The 19,497-nt window shown below is 39.9% G+C and overlaps 2 protein-coding genes across 5 annotated transcripts in view; both read right to left on the reverse strand.

Annotated features, from left to right (window-relative positions):
- Positions 1-2,870, reverse strand: part of TAF2 (TATA-box binding protein associated factor 2) — a 61,516-nt gene extending 58,646 nt beyond the window's left edge. For both annotated transcript variants that reach the window (XM_065628634.1, XM_065628633.1), the window contains exons 1-2: positions 2,116-2,870; positions 618-671 (exon numbers count right to left, since the gene is read on the reverse strand). In XM_065628634.1, the coding sequence (XP_065484706.1) occupies positions 618-671; positions 2,116-2,169 (108 nt within the window). In that variant the 5' untranslated portion in view covers positions 2,170-2,870. The remainder of the gene's footprint in view (positions 1-617; positions 672-2,115) is intronic.
- Positions 2,871-4,307: 1,437 nt separating this feature from the next.
- Positions 4,308-19,497, reverse strand: part of DSCC1 (DNA replication and sister chromatid cohesion 1) — a 31,962-nt gene continuing 16,772 nt past the window's right edge. For all 3 annotated transcript variants that reach the window (XM_065627262.1, XM_065627261.1, XM_065627263.1), the window contains 8 exons: positions 17,941-18,109; positions 15,397-15,531; positions 10,887-10,977; positions 9,393-9,531; positions 8,387-8,439; positions 7,047-7,204; positions 6,323-6,471; positions 4,308-5,535 (listed from right to left, as the gene is read on the reverse strand). In XM_065627262.1, coding sequence (XP_065483334.1) covers positions 5,427-5,535; positions 6,323-6,471; positions 7,047-7,204; positions 8,387-8,439; positions 9,393-9,531; positions 10,887-10,977; positions 15,397-15,531; positions 17,941-18,109 — 1,003 coding nt within the window. In that variant the 3' untranslated portion in view covers positions 4,308-5,426. The remainder of the gene's footprint in view (positions 5,536-6,322; positions 6,472-7,046; positions 7,205-8,386; positions 8,440-9,392; positions 9,532-10,886; positions 10,978-15,396; positions 15,532-17,940; positions 18,110-19,497) is intronic.

A 19,497-nucleotide genomic window follows, 5' to 3' on the forward strand; every position in this document is an offset into this window, starting at 1 on the left:
TTCCCAGCTGTGGAATAGAACAAAACAAAAAAACTTCAAAATTACTGACAATCATGCTTGTTTTACTGGAAATGATCTGCCTGTACTGACTAGATTTCAAGCTACTAGCATCGCAATGTTTTTCATTACTATGTTTTACATTTTGGTATCTGAGCTTGAGACAATGAGTTTCAAAAACAACACAGAATCCATTTTGGCAGATGTGTAAATGCACAAAAAGCCTCAATGAGTTCAGGCCTGAAATCACGAAAGTCTCTTCGAAGGCCCAGTGAACTCATACAGAAGCTAGAAAATGCTATAACCCCATCCCCACCACCAGCTGACACTGTGTTAAATGTCTGTTTTGACTTGCGCGTTGCTTTGTAATATTATTTACAATGCAGTGACCTTCTTTTAGAAAGCTTTTCCTTAGAGAGATTAGTGTTCACAATTAGAAGGTATTTTATTTGATGCATCTCAAGGAATGACAAATTTATGAGACGCATCAGATTAGAAAGTATGAAGCACAAAGAAGCTGAAGAACATAATTAGCTTGTGTGTGCAGTTGTTACCTCTAAAACCATGAAGAAATCTCAGACTTTTAAATTCTACTTTCACATTTTATTAAAAGTACTTACTACAACAGACTTTCTCTGAAAATTTATGTTGTTGATACAAACTACCTGGTGAGTTGTGCTGGAAAAAAAAAAAAAAAAAAAGTAAGGTTTTGCACAAATGCCAGCATTTAAAATAATATTTTAACCCAGTTTCAAAAAAGAGAGCTCACACAGGATGTATGTACACATAGATAAATATTGCATGTAGCATATACTTATATAAGAATTCATGATGGTCTAAATCGCTTACACGGTCCAAAACAAATAATGAATAGAAGTTGCACACATAAGTCATAAAAGTTCCAATAAAATCAAAGTATATTATCATACCAGTATGAATATTACCAGTAATACAGGAAGAAAACATTGCTTGTGAATGTCACGTAACAGTAGGTAAAAATATTATATTACTAATGGGACAGAATCACTTTATAACACTTTAGTGATGTGCAGTATTAGAAGCAGGGTGCAGCTGCAATATATCGCATATATCATTTATGTAAGCAGGTACTATACACGAAAAAAGATACGGTATGTGCTTTTACAATTAGTATGTCATAAGAATTTTTATTTTAAATAATGGTTATATATTAATCAGGATAGGTATTTTTAACAAGCCAATGCATTTAAATTTTGAATAACATATTAGAACTCCTAGTAATTGAAATTCTGATTTTAAAAATGTAAGATAAAATAATTATTCCAAGTTTTAACATTTTAGAAGTTATTTCTATATTTTTTCTGTAGTAGGTGGCATCTTTACCACACTTCACAATAGTTCTATTCATGGCTCAAGATACAACCTTATAGTAATTCAACTTTTACGCCACATCACACATTATACGCACATACTCATGTACCCTGTGCATTAAAAAGTGACTTTCCTTCAGTTTAGCAAGTTCAATAAAAATTCCTACAAGAGAATGGTAACATCTAATACCCAGTGGTGGATTCAAACATTACCTACACATTAAAATGTATAAGATAACATGAGCGATTCTGTTTAGAAACACATCTGTCTTACAGATTTATACAGAAATTGAGGTATAAACAGAAATACATAAAGATCCACTACAATCCACAACCAACTGGTTTCCAGCTTGCTTACAAACAAAATAATTCATGTGTAAAAATGACAATTTGCTTAACAAAGCTGCTTGCTGCTAATGCAAGCACTTTTTACATATAAAAAAGTACTTGCATCAAAAGGGTTTGACGCAGCAGTAAGAATGAAACATGGTAGCATGGTCTCTAGTGCTGGAATTGAGTGGAGAGATTTCCTAGGTTTGAAGAGCATGTGTCGGTATCTTTATGAGACTGCATGGTTGACAGACTCACTATCCATGAGTGAGTCCATTTACACCACAAAACATACACCTACAACATGCATTTTCTGAGTGCAAGCTACACCGTAATAGTTACAACCTTCTCAGGTAAATAATCACCGAGCAGCCTGTGGCCTGTTTCAAATATGCAGTGGTCTAAAGTATAGCAATTAAAAAAAAAAAAATGATACTTATAATTTATATGGTCTTGGGCTCTCAAATCCTTTGTCTCCTTTCTTCCTATTCATCCTGAACAGCGGCACTAAACACACACTGCTGACCGTCAGACTGGCACCAGCATCATCCTCGCTTGATGGGTCCTTCGATTTTTCCCTGTGTCCGGTCGCATTTGATCACTCATCTCCAGAGTGGATCTGTGACCCCCAACAGTCAGGCATCTTCAGCTCGAATTAAGCACCATAGTTGTAACACAAACAACCTTGAGTCTTTCTGTATAACCTTTCACGAGTGCAGCACACAGCCCCTCTCTCCACTGGGGTACGGTGCCGGTTCAGAGGCGCTTCGCGTTTCTCTCCGCAGAACCCCCGTATATCACCGGGCGGCGGAGGGAGCTACCGCCTCAGGAAGGCCGGGGCGGCTGGGCCGGTACAGCCGAGAGGTCCCCGCTGCTGGGACAGCCGGCCGGGGCCGCACCCTCCGCTGGCAAGTGGGGGAGGTGGTGCCGGGGGCCGAGTGGGAGCGCAGGGAGCGCAGGCGCTGCCGCCGAGCCCCCGCGGCCCGGCCTTATCGTCGCTGCGGAGGCGGGCGCCGCTCCGGCCGGCGGCTGCGCTGGGGGCTCCCGCGGCTCGTTCTGGTCCGGGGCAGTGGGCGAGGGCCGGGCGGCATGGAGGGCAGCGCGGCCCAGAGGCGCGGCGCGGGCTGTCGGGCCCGGCGAGGCTCCCGCTCAGCAGCGCGGGCGCCGGGCCCCGCCGACTCTCTGCCCCTCGGCACCCGCCGCCATTTTGATAGCAACCTTTGACCCCTGGCGGTTGAAAGGTCACAGCCTGTTTAACGGGGCTTTATTTCTTTAAGGATATAAAGGCTTTTGGAATCTTACTTTTCATAAGGACTGTGTCAGAAACAGCCGTAGGAAAAAAAAAAAAAAAAAAAAATCCCTCAAATAATCCAAAGGATTACTACGGGCCGGGTCATGTATTAGTGCGCATGCGCCCGACGGGCCGCCACGCAGGCGCGCGGGGCACGGGGCGGTGATTTGCGCATGCGCACGCCGTGCCGGGGCGGGGCCTCAGGGCGGCGGGAAGGCGGCGGCGCCGCCTCGGGCCCGGCCTGCTGGGGAATCGGCTCCTCAGCTCCGTCTGGACCCCTCGGGTAGCGACTCAGGCCCATAAAATAACTGCTAGGTTCTCACAGTCTGGGATTTACTTCAAGCGCAGCCGCGCCCTGTGCTGTCACCCTCCCTTCTGGAGGGATTGCCCTGCGAGGGGAGGAGGGGAGCACTTGAATGCACAGACCGCGTATAGACGCCTGAACTGAGGGGCCGGGCTCCGGGCCTCGGCCAACACAGACTCACTGAAACAGCCCACTGTTGAATCAAAAAGGGATTTAAGACACTGAAAGCACTGCTGGAAGTACGGCACAGAGCCACAAAACGAGATTCGGTCCAATGACCTCTTCCCTGCCATCCCCAGTGTGCTATGGAGTGTTCTTGGTTATGGCATCAGGAGGACGCAATATGAAGTGTCTTCATAACTTAGATTTGTTCTATTATAAGCAAGTTTTGATTCGTCTGTTTTACATTAAAATAAATGCTTGCATCGCAGCAGCTAATGGAGTTAGCCATTTCAGCATCAGCAGTTCTTGACATTTACAAAACATCACCTCATTTTGCACGTCTGACAAAAATCAGAAGCACTGTGAACGTGTAGAACTACACATACAAAAATAATGTAGATAAACCTGAATCATTACCTCAGTATTATGATGCAGCTCTGTTCATGTTAAACTTCAATTCTTGTTTCACAATCGCCACAGTAAATATACAGTGTTGTATCACAGAGCACAAGACTAGCAATTGTCTTGTGTATTTCAACTATGGAACCTTATATGATGCAATGGAAGTTATTTCCAAGGCTTTCACATTCATATCACCGTTGATCTCTCTTGAGCGGGAACCTTCTGGTGCTATGAAAAGGACCGTGGCTGTTGAAGCCGGGCAGCGAACGAGGCAATTCCTGGCAGGAGCTGTTAGAAGCCAGCCGAGTCTCTACACAACCAGCTCAACCACCACGCTTGTACAGATCAGAAATGTGGAGCAGAGCGAATTGATCCTGCATCAGTGAGCAACAATAAGCAGAGCTCAGGAAGTAGTTTTCATTCAGCTTTTTATCTATAACAAATTGCAAGAATGCACACATCCATTTAAGAGTCTCAATTGATACAGAGTTTCTTTCCTCTCCCTGCTCACCCTACACTTGACATGCTAGCAATTCCAAAGTTTTTCTTCCCTTACATCTGAGTTTGATGCAGCAAATACTTTTTGTATAAAAAATACTAAATTGATTAAAAAAACCCTGAAAAATGCATAATATTAAGCTCTGATTCACAAATGCAAACAATACTTTTTAACGATTACAAAATTTCAATTTCAGGCACTCCGCTTCATGACAATATCATAAAAATATCCTGTTTTCGTTCGTCTACAGAGAATAATACTACAGCCTAAGTTTTCAAGGCACGATTTCTAAAAAAAAAAAAAAAAAAAATAAATTGCATTATAAAGTTTAATAAGTTCTCTTTGAAAAGCAAAGGTAGTCTTCTGTAAAATATTAGTTTTACATCAGCTACATTCTAATGGCAGTTTATAGGAAGTTCACAACACAATGTTTAACTATTCTTTCATACCACCACACTTGATTGCAGTTTGGTTTTTTTTCTAATACTTAAAAGGCAATTCTGCCAAATGTTAAGTGTCAAGAGCTTGTGCCAGTGTTACTCACAGACATGACCATAAAAACAATCACCTTCCAAAATTAAGACTAGTGTGGTCCCAGTTGGGAGTAATTTGTTCATGAGTGTGTCAAGGTCTGCAGTACTCAAAATGTCAAGGCTGCTACAAAATCTTAATCTTTAAGAATGCTCACCAATGGGCAAAAGGCTAAGCATTCCATTTTGCCGTTGAAATCAATTAAATTGCTTCAATTATTATCAAGGAGGTTTTCATTTTTTAATGTCAGACTTCAGTGTATGGATAGATTGCTAAAGTGTGTTCAAGAAGTATCTTGACCCCTGACATAAATACAGACACAAAGGAAAAAGAAGATAGCGGGCACGGGAAGGTGGGCACAGGCTGCTGACACTGGTTTCCTAGGAAAGGCAGTACCCTCATGTTCTACTCAGCTGAGCAGAAAACAAAACTCATTCAAGAAGCTTAGCTGCTTAAGAACACGGTATGATATTGGTTGACAACTCCTTTCCCCAGAAGGCAGGAAGATGCAATATTCACTGTTACTCCATTGAGGATTCTCTGTTCTTAAGACAATACTTGTTATGAGATGGGTCTTCTAGAATTATAAACTCTAACACCGTTCTGTGTTGAGGAGCGAGCATATTTTGTCAGAAGAGCACCGACCGTCTGCTTCTCTGCGCATAAGTCTCTATAGAGGAAATAAAGCAGGTGGCACTGGCATTAGAGATATTCTCATACAAAATGAATCCATGAAATAGTTGTCAATATAGCAATACACTAGTTTAGGGTATTGGGAGAAAAAAAATACTGCTGTAACCTTCACATGATGCTTTAAATTACCTAAAGTTTAGAACTTTGCTTGACATTTGAACAGGCAAACTACATTTATTACTTCAGAAACAAGGATTTTGTTTCTTAGGGGGAGCTGGTTGGTTTTTATTACTGTTCTCTAAAGGGTTTTCAATCTAGCACAGCAATCAGCTTTGAACTACTTAATTATTTACAATAAATTTAGAGCCACTCAAAGTTTTGATGCAGTTACTCCTGGGTTACCATCTATAGCTGCTCCCATATATCCTGTCTGTGCCTTCCAGGTAGCAGCATAGTGTGTTAACCACCAAACAAACAAAGAATGCCGTACAGGAAGCACTACAGCATCATAAATATGGAGACCAATTATAAATAATATCAGGAGGTTAATCCTTTGAGTTAAATCTGCCTCAAATAGGACAGTTATTGCCCATTTAAATTCAGTAGGATCAGCTTTTTTTTTTTTTTTTTTTTTTTTTTTTTTTTTACATCCAATAAATATAGCTACAGTTCCCAGGGGTGGGGATTCTATTCATATAGAATTTGTGTTCACATAAAATGGAAAGTGTAGTATTTGAGGCAGTCATAGCTGATAAGAAGTCAGCTATGCAAAATGGGAAGAATATAACACTATTATATTTTAATAAAGATAAATATATCCTTACTGTATATAAGGGGTAATATCCTCTTCTGTCCACTTTTCCCGTATGCTGAATAAGCTGTTGAATCTGTCCTGATTGTCTTCAGGTAAGTTGTCTACTTTTAGCAGAAAGATGGTCTCTGGTCTCGAGCTTTTATCCACAAGAGCCAAGCCCTATACATCAGCATCAGAGAGAAAAATGTCAAGTACAGACAAAACAATTAAACTTTCTTCTTTTTGGCAATAATCCATACAGGTTGTTCTTTGCATGTCCAAAGCCACCTTAAACCGCACTACTAGAGGCAAAGTGAAAAAGTGTCATCGAGGTGCTGGTTTACAGGCAGTATTTACAATTTCCTTTATGACAAGAAGGGAGGGGGAAATCCACTGAGTTCCAACATCTCTCTGCCTCCTTTGAGCAAGAGCATTTATTTCCACAGTGCTTGCTGCTCTCTGCCTGTCACTACAATTTGCTCAACAATAGCTTCAGCTTCTGTTCTAGATACATTTTCAACTATAAACTATACAGCTGCAACTTTTCTTCAAACAGAGAAACATGCCAGACTTACAGAAACCTGAAATGTCATGATTCCGGACTATTGATGCTCATAGAGAATGTCATAGGAAGTACTTTAACTCAAAAGCTGACAGAAATAACACAATCAATACCCATTAATCAATAAGATCTACATATGACACAAGTCACTTAACAGCCTACTCATTTCAGAATTCATACTTTATGTTTTTACCTTCAGCTGATCAAGCCTTGCTGTCATCCCTTCAGGGACACTTTGTTGCCAGACTTCTTGAAACTCTGATAGATTGAATTTAACTGCATTTTGCAAAAGCATTTGTGCTATAGCTCTGCATATTTTATCTTCATGCATCTCAAAGTAAACCTCCCCTGCTGAGAAACAAAAAAACAGGTTATCTTGGATTTTTCCTTTTTCATAAAAGAACAGAGAACGGCCTTGCGTTTCCATTCTGTTCTACAGTCTTCTACAAACCAAATATCCTGGTTTTTCTTTTCCTCAGGGACTAACCTGACTTGGTAGTACTTTGGATAAGTGACAGTATCTTCTCATTCTCAAGAAAAAATTAAGCAGAAAACTATGTGCGTGCAGCACTGTCCAAGCTATGGTATTCATTCATATCAATAAATATATCTGCCTCACATCTTTTCCCCTTTCACAATAACACTGTTTCTCCTACAGCTTTCTTTCCTGTTTCTGAATGGCTTGTATTGAAGTATTTGCTGTCTGTGGTTGAACAATTAAACAAAGCTTTCACTTTCTTAATCATCCTTATGACATGACGAAGGGAATAATGATAATTTACTCTTGTTCACTAACTTGGCTAAAATTCCCTGAACAACATCAGGCATAAACGCTTCCTTCCACTTTTTCAGTCATTTGGACTTCCTGCAATTCAAACTTGCTCCTTGTGCAACCTGCCTAAACGTACTAAGACGATGATCTGTGTTGCTCCAGGTGCTTGCCTATGGCCTTTAAGGCTAAGTGCGACTCATACTTCAGCCAAAGGTGAGATGAAAGCAACTGTGGGGAAGAAATCAGATTGAGGTTAAGGCACTGAAATATTATGGCTGTATGTGGGATTTAATCAATACAATCAATGGATTTTGTGGTGCAGTTCGACAGACCAGAGGCAGGTATCTACTTCAGGCAAGCTGAATTCAGAGAGATCTACGTGCCACTGACTACTCACAATAGCACAAATAATTGTTTAAACATCTGAGACCTCCTAGGATATCTAAAGAGAGATTCCATCATAATTTCAACCAGTGATCTGTGTTTAGTCACAAAATTATGGCTTGTAGACACCAAAAAAATCACTTCAGGTACCTCTGATACTTTCTGATTTTTCCCCTAGTGTCTTGTACAATTTAATAGTCCCTTCTCCTATGAAACTTTCTCTAGCAGTCTGATTTTTAGCTCACTGTTTGCTCCCTCTATTTACTGGCCTTGTAGCAAGTTCATTTGTTTGGGCCATCCTCACAAAATCTGCATTTATTCATGAATAGCTATTTTCTTTATGCAACATTAAAATATACATGCTTTCCCAAACTTACCATCATCAATATATTTCCTTCCATAGCTTAGAAGAATATGTTCTATCATCTCTCTGAAAAAAAAAAAAAAAATTAGAAATCAAGGTTTAAAACTGTTCATTAGGACATTTCAGAAACAGTTACCGGGAAGAAGACAGTAAAAAAATCAGGAAGAATGGAGCATGGGACATGTCTTCATGGGTGAAATGAACAAACTGATAACAACTTAGAAGTTAAAAGAGGACAAAAAGGACATATTGGAGTTAATTCAGCATATCATCCCCAGCAGTCTCTTGCACTTTCTGGTTATAACTACCAAAGACTAAAAGGTGTAAGGAGAATGAGGAAGACTCTTGCAATGTCACTTCTTTCCAATGAGAAGTGATGCAAGTCACAAATTTGGCAGTTAATTATTCCTAAATGAATAGCAGGCATTTTTCTAGACCTCCGGCAAAAAATTACAACCTAAATGCAAACACTAATACTAAAACATGACAGTTTTTTGAGCCAAAAGCCGAACAAATGGAAAATGCTACGTATTGTAAACTTAAGACTTTCGAATGGTAATCTTAAATTATTTCATGACCCTAAATGGCAGTACAATAAACTCAACTCTTAAAATCTGAATTCAGTATTATACCAGGAAATATACCACCATCTTAGACATTATGCAAGAGGTAAACTAAACATTTTTTGGCTAGTTTCAGAACAAGTATTTCAAGATGGTCAGCAATTTACACCTTAAGTACATGTTACTTCCAACACTGACAATTCAGCAGTAATGTTTCTACTATTGAATCAATGGAAACATTACCAATAGACACTAAAAAGAGTTTACTAACCTGTCTGTCTAAACTACTAATGCCCTTATATATTTTAGAGCCAAAGAAAATATATCATTAACACCTTGGTAACTGGAATCTAGAGTTATAAGACTATAACTCTAAAAAATAATTAATAATGATTGCAATTAGTAATAGTTAATGATGACTGTAGGCAATTTTAAGTACTAAAAGTAATTGCTTACGTGGGTTCTAGAGATCCAAGTTCCTCAAGGCAGGTACATAAAGGAACCTTACTTAGAGACCAGGACTCTGATTCTATTAGCTGAGTCACGTGATTCAAGAGTTTCATTTCATAGTCAAATTCTAGAATTCTCCAATATCCTGCACAGAGAAAAGCAGAAAACAGTGTTAGGTGGGAAACATTAACACCTTAATTCTGTTGCCCTGAATACACGTTACAGGAGTCTGGAGATTTAGGTCACACCTTTACAAAGTACAGCAACAACATTCTGTCCTTTTCAGGACTAAAACTGAGAAAAAGGAACAGAATAGTAAGAGCAAATGTAAAGAAGAAAGAAATTAAATAATCTAAATTATTTGAAACTGTTTATGTAGATTAACTGCCACAGATACAAACACACTACAAATCCCATCCCAAGATGAATCAGACCTGGAAGAACTAATAATTAATTCAGATACAGAACTGCATGAACAGCACTGACTGCACTGGCCCTGCAAAGTGGCAGTTCACGTCCAGCCACGTTCACGGAAATCCAGATGTGACCAAGCACAGATCTGGTACAATGGCGCTGTGCAGCTGTAAATGACAACAAAAGTCATCTGTGAGCTTGTCCTCACCTACCTGATGGGACAGTATAGAGAAGACAGAGCAGAAGTCTTCCCAGTGGTGCTCAGCAATGGGACAGGAGGCAACAGGCAGAAGTTGCAACAAGGGAAATCCCAGATGGGTATTAGATTTTTTTTTTCCCCCTCCTTGCAGGTAGTGAAACACTGGAATAGCCTGGACAGAGGTTGTGCAACCTCCACCCTTGGAAATGCTCAGAACTCGACCAGCCAAGGCCCTGCGCAGCCAGCTCCAAGCTGGCCCTGTTCTAAAGCAGGGGTTTGGATCTGGTAACTTCCAGAGCTCAGTTCTGTCCTACATTATTCTGTGACTCTAGGACTGCTGTCACCTGGTGTCCAGGTGAAGGCTTGGGCTGGGCCAAGTACAGGATGAGTAGGACCTGTCACAAGGTGAGGCACTTGCTCCAGCTTTGCCTCACATGGCAGGAAGACTTCTGAGATAAACCCAGTCTGGGAGGAAGAAAGGACTAAGAAAATGCTGGGGTTACCTAAGGATGGGCTATTTTTGCATCTAGAACTGCAGAAAGCAGCACCCACTCACCTAGGAAGAGGGCAACCAGCCAAAAAAATATTCATGCTACGGGTGGGATACTCTGATGCCAGTGTTTGCAGAAGCAAAGAATAACCCTGGAAAGAGCCAGCCTGGTTGATGCCTGCTCAGTTTTATCTTTTTGATCAGCATAGCAGCAAAACATATAGGAAATACAGAAACAGATCCTAGTACTTTGAAGTAACTTTCACTTTGACAGGTGAAGATATGGAATGGGCCTTAGAAAAAGGTGACACAGATATTTGGGGGGAAAAAAAAACCCAACACAAAACGAAACAGGGTTATTTCCTCACAGGCAATAATATTCGTTAGAGACAAATACCTTCAACTTTGCAGGCATCTATAACCTGCAATTGGTGCAGTATTTCTTCTTCACTTGCTTGAATCAGACTTAACAAATCTTCTGTTGTATACTGCAACAAGGGAAAAAAGTAGTAAATAAACCAAGTTATCCTTACTCCTCCTTTGCTTCAGCAAACATGCTAAATGCATTACAAGATGTAATGAAGGAAAGACTTGAAAGATTGATGGGGTTTTTTTTCCCAGACTCTTAATTTTCTAAGGTTTACCACACTCCCTGAAACTTTTCCTGTATCTTACAACATTTTCTCAAAAAGTTATTCAATATAAAAACCAGTCTAACTACAGGGAAGTCTTTGTTCCCTGCATAAGTAGTACACCTGTATTCCCAAGATGTCAAGCTAGCACAAGCAGGCATCACAAGTATCACAGGAAGAACAAAAAGAGAATGTGTTATGTCTTTCCTAAATCACATATTTTGATCTATGAGACACAAAGAAAAGGCAAAACAGAGCACTGGAACAGGCTGCCCAGAGAGGTGGTGGAGTCTCCTTCTCTGGAGACATTCAAAACCTGCCTGAACACATTCCTGTGTGATCTGCTCCAGGTGAACCTGCTTTAGCAGGTGGGTTCGACTAGATGATCTCCAGAGGTGCCTTCCAACCCCAACCATTCTGTGATTCTGTGAAAACAGAAATCACTTACCACTTTTGGAGTAGTAAGAACTCCAACTTAGTACCTCCACTAAGGGAAAGCCTCCTCCAGCACGACCTCAACAGTTACATGCTATGTTTTGGTGTCTGCTAACCAATTAGCAGGTGTATAGCACAGACCCAGCCACAGTACATACAGCTTCTTGCAGAACAGTTACTAGTTGAGACAAGAGGGTGCTGTGGATACCATGGTAAAGATTTAGGAGACATGGAAAGAACAGAAGGTATCATGAGGTGTGAAGTAAAGGGAACAAACATCAGTCTTAAATCCATATTAAACAGGGCTTCATCAATTCCTTTATTCACCTTACAGCCTTTTTAATCAACTCTAATATTAGAGTTTTGTTGATTATAGCATATTTCCTATCAGAAAAGAAAAAAAAAATGGATCAAGTACTTGAGATCTATTAGACTATGGGAATACAAATCGAACAAACCAACACTAAGTTTGGAACATCCACGTTAGAAAAGCATTTAATAAATACAAAAAACTCTCCTCTTCCTGCTATGCCATTCCAATTAGACAGTATGTTGAAACATCAGACTAAGCAGCACAGAACTCACATCAGTATTTCAACAAGGGATGACCATGTATACCAGAATTTTAAAAACACTGCTCACAATTTAGAGCAAATATATCCCTAGATCAGTATGCAGCTGTGTTTGTGAGTTAGACAGTACCATTTAGGTAAGACCCTGCACAAGGGTCCTTGGCATTTGTTCCCCTCTGAGGCCTGGCCCACACTCCAACAGCTTTTTTAAAGAAATCACTGCTCTCAGCTATGATGCTTTTATAAGCTGCATCACCTCTGCAAACATAAAATCACAGAATCACAGAATGTTAGGGATTGGAAGGGACCTCAAAAGATCATCTAGTCCAATCCCCCCACCAGAGCAGGAACACCCAGATGAGGTTACACAGGAAGGTGTCCAGGCGGGTTTTGAATGTCTCCAGAGAAGGAGACTCCACAACCTCCCTGGGCAGCCTGTTCCAGTGTTCCGTCACCCCCACTGAGAAGTTTCTTCTCAAATTTAAGTGGAACCTCTTGTGTTCCAGCTTGAACCCATTACCCCTTGTCTTACTGTTGGTTGTCACCGAGAAGAGCCTGGCTCCATCCTCATGACACCCACCCTTTATATATTTATAAACATTAATGGGGTCACCCCTCAGTCTCCTCTTCTCCAAGCTAAAGAGCCCCAGCTCCCTCAGCCTTTCCTCATAAGGGAGATGCTCCACTCCCTTAATCATCTTCATGGCCCTGCGCTGGACTCTCTCCAGCAGTTCCCCGTCCTTCTTGAACTGAGGGGCCCAGAACTGGACACAATATTCCAGATGAGGTCTCACCAGGGCAGAGTAGAGGGGAAGGAGAACCTCTCTCGACCTACTAACCACCCCCCTTCTAATACACCCCAGGATGCCATTGGCCTTCTTGGCCACAAGGGCACAGTGCTGGCTCATGGTCATCCTGCTGTCCACCAGGACCTCCAGGTCCCTTTCCCCTACACTGCTCTCTAATAGGTCATTCCCCAACCTATACTGGAACCTGGGGTTGTTCCTGCCCAGATGTAAGACTCTACATTTTTCCTTATTATATTTCATTAAATTTTTCCCCACCCAACTTTCTAGCCTGTCCAGATCTCGCTGGATGGCAGCACAGCCTTCTGGTGTGTCAGCCACTCCTCCCAGCTTGGTGTCATCAGCAAACTTGCTGATAGTACACTCAATTCCCTCATCCAAGTCGCTGATGAATATATGGAATAGTATTGGTCCCAGAACTGACCCTTGAGGCACTCCACTAGATACAGGCCTCCAACCAGACTCCGCCCCATTGACCACGACTCTCTGGCTTCTCTCCTTCAGCCAGTTTGCAGTCCACCTCACTACCTGATCATCCAGTCCACACTTCCTCAGTTTTGCCGTGAGGATGCTGTGGGAGACGGTGTCAAATGCTTTACTGAAGTCAAGGTGGACTTGGAATGGGTTGGAATGGAATGGGTTGACTTGCATTATGTCCATTCCAGCAATTTCCAGACAAGGATAAGAAATATATTAAACACGTTAACTCAGATGCAATCAATCGTCTGAATATGCCTTGTCATCTCACTGTAAACCCCAGTATGCGTTAGGCTTCCTTAGAGTAATTCCTTACAATGCTATAGTTCCCTAGGGTTCCTCTCTTGTAGTTCTCTGTGTATGATACACTACAAACAACTGAAAACCATAAGAAGTTTACAGTAAGCTACCAAAACATAGTAATTTGTTTTTAAACAGTTTAAAGATGTGTTATTTGTTGCCAGCACCCAATAAATATTAAGTGTAAGCAAACAACAAATTTTTACTACACATGTATTCTTTGGGGTTCCAGTGAAAATTAGTCCCATAGGAAAGAGAGCTTTCTCATGGAGAGCTTCAAGATCTCCACAGCTAAGATTCATCTACATTTATCAGAGATATCTAACTGTTCTCCAGTAAGCCAATACATGGAACGTTATCCTTCAAAACAAATGGAGAAGATCAGTTCTCAAACTAGGCACTAACATTTGGGGAGACAGAGACATGTCTTTATAAAATTAATTTCATGTTATCAGTAAATACCATTGCATATGACATCTTATTGTATTGATAGCCTTTGTCAATGCTTATAATTTCTGGATAATTTAAGCTCTTTTCCTTCTGCCATCCCTTATTTTGCTGCTACGTCCTTCTACACCTAGACCACAGTAGGTAGGAAAAATTAAAGGTTGAAAAAGGAATGCTGGGGGAAAGATTCCAAAACTTATCAGAAATTAGATTGTTAATCATCCAGAGAGAGGCAGCATTTCTCTCCAAAGAATACAAGCAACATCTGCTTTTGTACATGCAAGCACACACAGATGGCTTGTTAGTATCAGCTTCAACCAAGCCTCTGGAGCAGTCACTGGAACAGGCTCCCCAGGGAGGTGTCACAGCCCCAAGCCCGACAGTGTTCAGGAAGAGACTAGACAACACCCTCAGACACATGGTGTGAACTGTGGGGTTGTCATATGCAGGGACAGGAGTTGGACTCGATGATCCTTGTGGGTCCCTTCCAACTCAGGTGAGTCTGTGACTATATGATTCTGTGAAGCCTCAGTGTAAAATACTTCGGAGCAACCATTTCTGTTTTTTAAAGTCAAAGGGAAAACCAACTAAGCTAACAAGATTCCAGGATTTTTTGAGCCTTTTATCTGAGATCATATGCTGCACAGTCCCGGTCTCTCCATTATTATTTAGATCCTAAACTAGATTTCCTGGAAACATACAAGGGTAGTAGGACAGGATTTTATTTGTGCTTTCCCTTCTTGTAATGTCAGTCTTATTCTCTCCCTTATATCATCCTTGTCATTCTCTGCAACTCCCTGCTTCTCCTTGTCATCATAAATTAATGATTGGCAAGTGACTTGTACACGGGTGTCCTGTGAACTTATACCTAGTTCATGCATGACAGCCCCAAAGGAGGAGGAAAAGCTACATTATACCTTAGCAGTCATATAACTCTAACAGAATTTGCAAAAGGTTCTGAAGACTGTCTTCAAGAAACTCCCCACATAAAAAAGGAAATCCCCAGTCTCTTTCAGTGTCCTTCCTTTTCATCTTTTTACTAAAAAAGAGTTGCTTACCTGCTACTCAGTGGAAGGGCTAATAATTACCAATTTGTTTAGAACAGTAGGCTTAAAAAAGTTAACTCAAAGCCGCACTGTGAAACATGAAAGTAAAAGTATTTTTCTAGTTAAGAATGTATCTTCACTTTGATTTGCGCATTACCAATTACAATAAAGTAACTTACATAGATGATTTACCTTTGAAAATGTCAAAGTCTGATCTTTCTGACTATCTGGCCCTTCATAAGGATCTTCCATTAAAAGCTTCCTCAGTTTCTTCAGTTTAGGTCGACATCTCCTTAATTCCCAATAGTTATTGGAGAAGCCAGCAATCTACAAGAAAAACCAGCAACTCTTAAAACATTTTTATCTACCATTTGGATTCAAAGAAACTTAACAAAAATTATCAGCAAAAAGTATTAATCTAGTCACTGAGAACAACCATTTATTAATAGGGTGATTACTTTAAAAGATGAAGCAATCATTTTAATATTTTCAATTTAAAAATCACTGCAGGCAATGAAGAATAAAAATCCGTTCGTTGATAAAAATATGTTCATGGTGCATATGACAAAGGGAACAACTCATCTCTACATGCAAATGATAGATAGAATATCGTGATGGGATATATTCCTGCACAGTCCTCATCAACACTTCTTATCCTCTTAATACTAAGTTATATTACTGCCATAAACCCCTTCCTGTATTACCCTGTTTCCACCTTCCTCACTTCTTCCCATGCTTGAGATCTATTTCGTGGTCTTTTTACACCTTATTGAATCATCATATCACTAAGCTCAGGTAAAACAGCCATTAACAAGACTAGTAAGTTACACTTGCACACAACTAATGAGATATCTCTGTTCCTGACTCTGATTCAACACACAAATTCAAAGTGTGCAACAGGAAGCTCAGGTGTAATCGACTCAACATTAATCTAGTGAAACTTTACCTTCAGAGTAATCCTGAGGTGTTTCATGGGGTACAGCTCAGACTTCCTAGCAGATTCTTTGAAGAGGACAGAGTACCGGAAGCCTTTCAGCATTGTTTCTGCTATTTACCAAACCAACACAATTGGGTACAAAATGGCAGAGGCAGAACAGACTCCAGGTTTGCAACTCCTGATCCAGCCATTAGCCCCTTGTAAAAAAGCCTCCATGAAGAAGCATCCAGACAGTACTTTAAAATACCTCAACTCCTTTACCAGACCACCTTTTTTTTTAAAAGTCATCCATTTAAAAAAAAAAAACCAACCACTTTAAAATAATGTTCCATTTAATTCAGCTATAAGCAAACCACCTATATGTAGAAGTCCTGTCCAATTCTAATACAGAGAAAGCTCTTGATTTTTAATCTAACTATTCTATAGCTTGCTTGGCAGAAAATTCACATAAATACTAATTTCCTGACAAACTTCTAAGTTTTTTTTTTCCTCCATGTCAAATAGCATTTACCCAAGTGTTAGACTTTTTCCTGCCAAGTTTTTTTCTGAGCAATTTGCCAATGAATAAGAAGGTACTCTGCATAGAAAAGGAAATAAGTAATTCTAATTTATAAGCCAAAGCTTATAACTGGAGTTGGTCTGTGTGAGGTGAATAAAATCACAGATGCTTTGGCTATAGGTATTAGTCTTGCAAGTGGAACAAGACTACAGGAGAAGGGCAGTGAAGCCCCAAAACACTAAGTAAAAATAGCATCTTATGTTTCACAATATACAGTGTCAATACACCACATAACATTTTTGAAAACATTAAGAAAGCTCTTAGAAATTAAACTCTAAAAATAATTCATAAGCAAATCACATTTATATTATGTTGCCATGTATGACTTCAGAGGACTAGAGAGCTCATTAAACAGAGAAAAAAAATATGGAAGAATATTACTTTCTCATTAATCTACTTTAGTTTGAATTAACTTTTTCTATTAGCTGAACTGCTGACTTCATGGAAGAAATTATGTTAGTTTGATTATTATGTTCATCTAAGGACAAGCAGGATTACTCCTCAATGATGTCATTATACCCATTGCAACAAATAATGACCTAGTAATATTTCCCTATTTTTAGAAGAATTTTATTAACTATGCTTCAGAAGAGCAGAAAACAATATTCTTGAAACCAAGAACTCTAAAATCATTCACTCAAACAAATCTTTCCAGATGCTAGTTGAGAGTCACCTTTGAATACCTTTCTGTATTTAAAAAATAATATTCAGGTATGACATGGTATAATCTGCTTTTTGGGGAAAGCACTCCTAAGAATCAATTTGCAAACAGCTTATTTTAAAAATAGGTGCTAACACTGAGAAATTAGATTTTCTTTGAAAGCTTTTAATACCTACCACGAGTAATTACTATCCACTGAAAATAAACCGAAGTTTTAACTTCTTAGAAACAGTAATTATCATACACCGTGGATAAAGTTCAGTTGCCTACAGAAGGGCCCTAGAGCCATTTTAGATCCCCTAAGGTATAGCGTGCCCCCTGTGTATGAAGTTTATTTATAAAGACATCCTCTTGGGTCTGTTCAATATACAAAGAACCTACAGGAGACTCATGTCCTTCTACGGCAGCAGCTTGCCACTAGACCAATACCACAGGCATCTAAAATGGCATTAGAAGCCTATGTTTAGGCAACTGAATACCAACCAGGTTTCATATATGTATCTTGGGTAAAAAACCCAAGAAATCATAAAGAATAAGTAGAGAATTAAAGCAAACAAACAAAGACCCAGAAAGACATACCTGTGAATGAATAATATTACAAGATGCTTGATTGTCATTCAGCTGTTCTGGAGTTTTGCAACCAGGAATAAACAGCAGCATATTTGAGGTATCTGCTATTTTCATGTCATAAGTTTTATCTTTGCTGCACAACACTGCTTGTTCATCCTTTTCACCACGGATTACTAGGCTGGAAAAAAATAGCACAAAAATAAAGATGTTCATCCTAAAATAAAGGTAAAAATACACCTATTAAACTGGTCTGATATTTTTTCACAGTTCTATTTAGCAGCAGCAGTCACAGTATACCAAGATATAAAAACGTAATTGTCAATTAATCTAAAATATCTTAACACTATGGTTTTTTCCTCTCCTTTTTGAGTTTTCTCACTTTGAAAGACATGCATTCAAGGTTTTTATGCCAATCACAGTCCAACCATCCCACCGGCCTATTCACACAACCCCTCCAAAACATCAATTATGTGTGCTTAAAGCCTAAACTAGTTCACTAATATTAGAAATTAGATTACTAGTTGTTCTTTAATGAGGACTGAAACTGGCCCATTGTGAAACAAGAAAGAAAACAGAAATTTTGTCTATGGTACAGCATCCTTCAGACAATTCCCTCTCAAAAACATACACATTTTCTTGCAAATAATTCCAAGCAGGTAAGAAAACCATCCTCTAGAGCATTTCAGTGCAAAGAATCAATGCAAACATCCCTCTTCAGCTCACATACTTGGTTAAATACATTCTCAGTGAGGACATAATACCGAAGCAGGAACACAACAGGGGAACATTCAGTTCCTCCCAGGCTACACTACATTTAAGTGCTCAGATTCAATTTAATCAAACTGCTCCTCTTGCTTCCAAAAGCTTGCCATGCATGAACAAAGCTCAGCTGTGCCCCGTGGTCCTCTGCACGATCCAGGCCTCTAACCAATCACACTTTATCAATATTACACCAAATACGAACAGGCCTACTAACACACATCTCTGAGGGCTATTTTCTTTAGCGGGAGTTGTATAATTTTGAACATTCTTATTGTGTCACTGTCATTGCAGCAAAGGAAGACATTTTAAAACCGCATCCAAAACTCATCTAGAATCTGTTCTTGGTCCAGAGGTCACATAACCACCCCACCAAATGCCCCTGCTAACACTGTGCGTCCTTCTCTGCCCTCTTTGTCCAACCTGTAGGCACCTGCCACCCGTCCGACCTCCAGAGTTCCAGGAGGAAATTCTCAAAACCAGTGGAATTCTTTTAAAGACATAATCTCCTTTCCTAAAGCCAAAGCTTTTAGGCACCTGTATTCATATGCCTGATGAGAAACTCTTCTCAGTTTTGGCTAGAAGTCTCCTCAGAAGCAATTTTTCCACATTAGGAAAAAAAAAAAGCTTCTTATGGGCTAGTAACCTAGTTTTTAGTTTACAATGTAACTAAGCCAGGTTTAAGTGACAGTTACGTTTTCAAGCAAACCGTATTAGAACAAAAGTTTGGAACAAGCTCCGTTAAGAGCCATGAACACTAAGGATGGGACAAGGGGCAGCCCCGGGGGCGCCGCCTCCATCCCGCTC

The sequence above is a fragment of the Caloenas nicobarica genome, chromosome 2 (assembly GCF_036013445.1).
Source record: "Caloenas nicobarica isolate bCalNic1 chromosome 2, bCalNic1.hap1, whole genome shotgun sequence".
In the NCBI taxonomy this organism is placed as follows: Eukaryota; Metazoa; Chordata; class Aves; order Columbiformes; family Columbidae; genus Caloenas; species Caloenas nicobarica.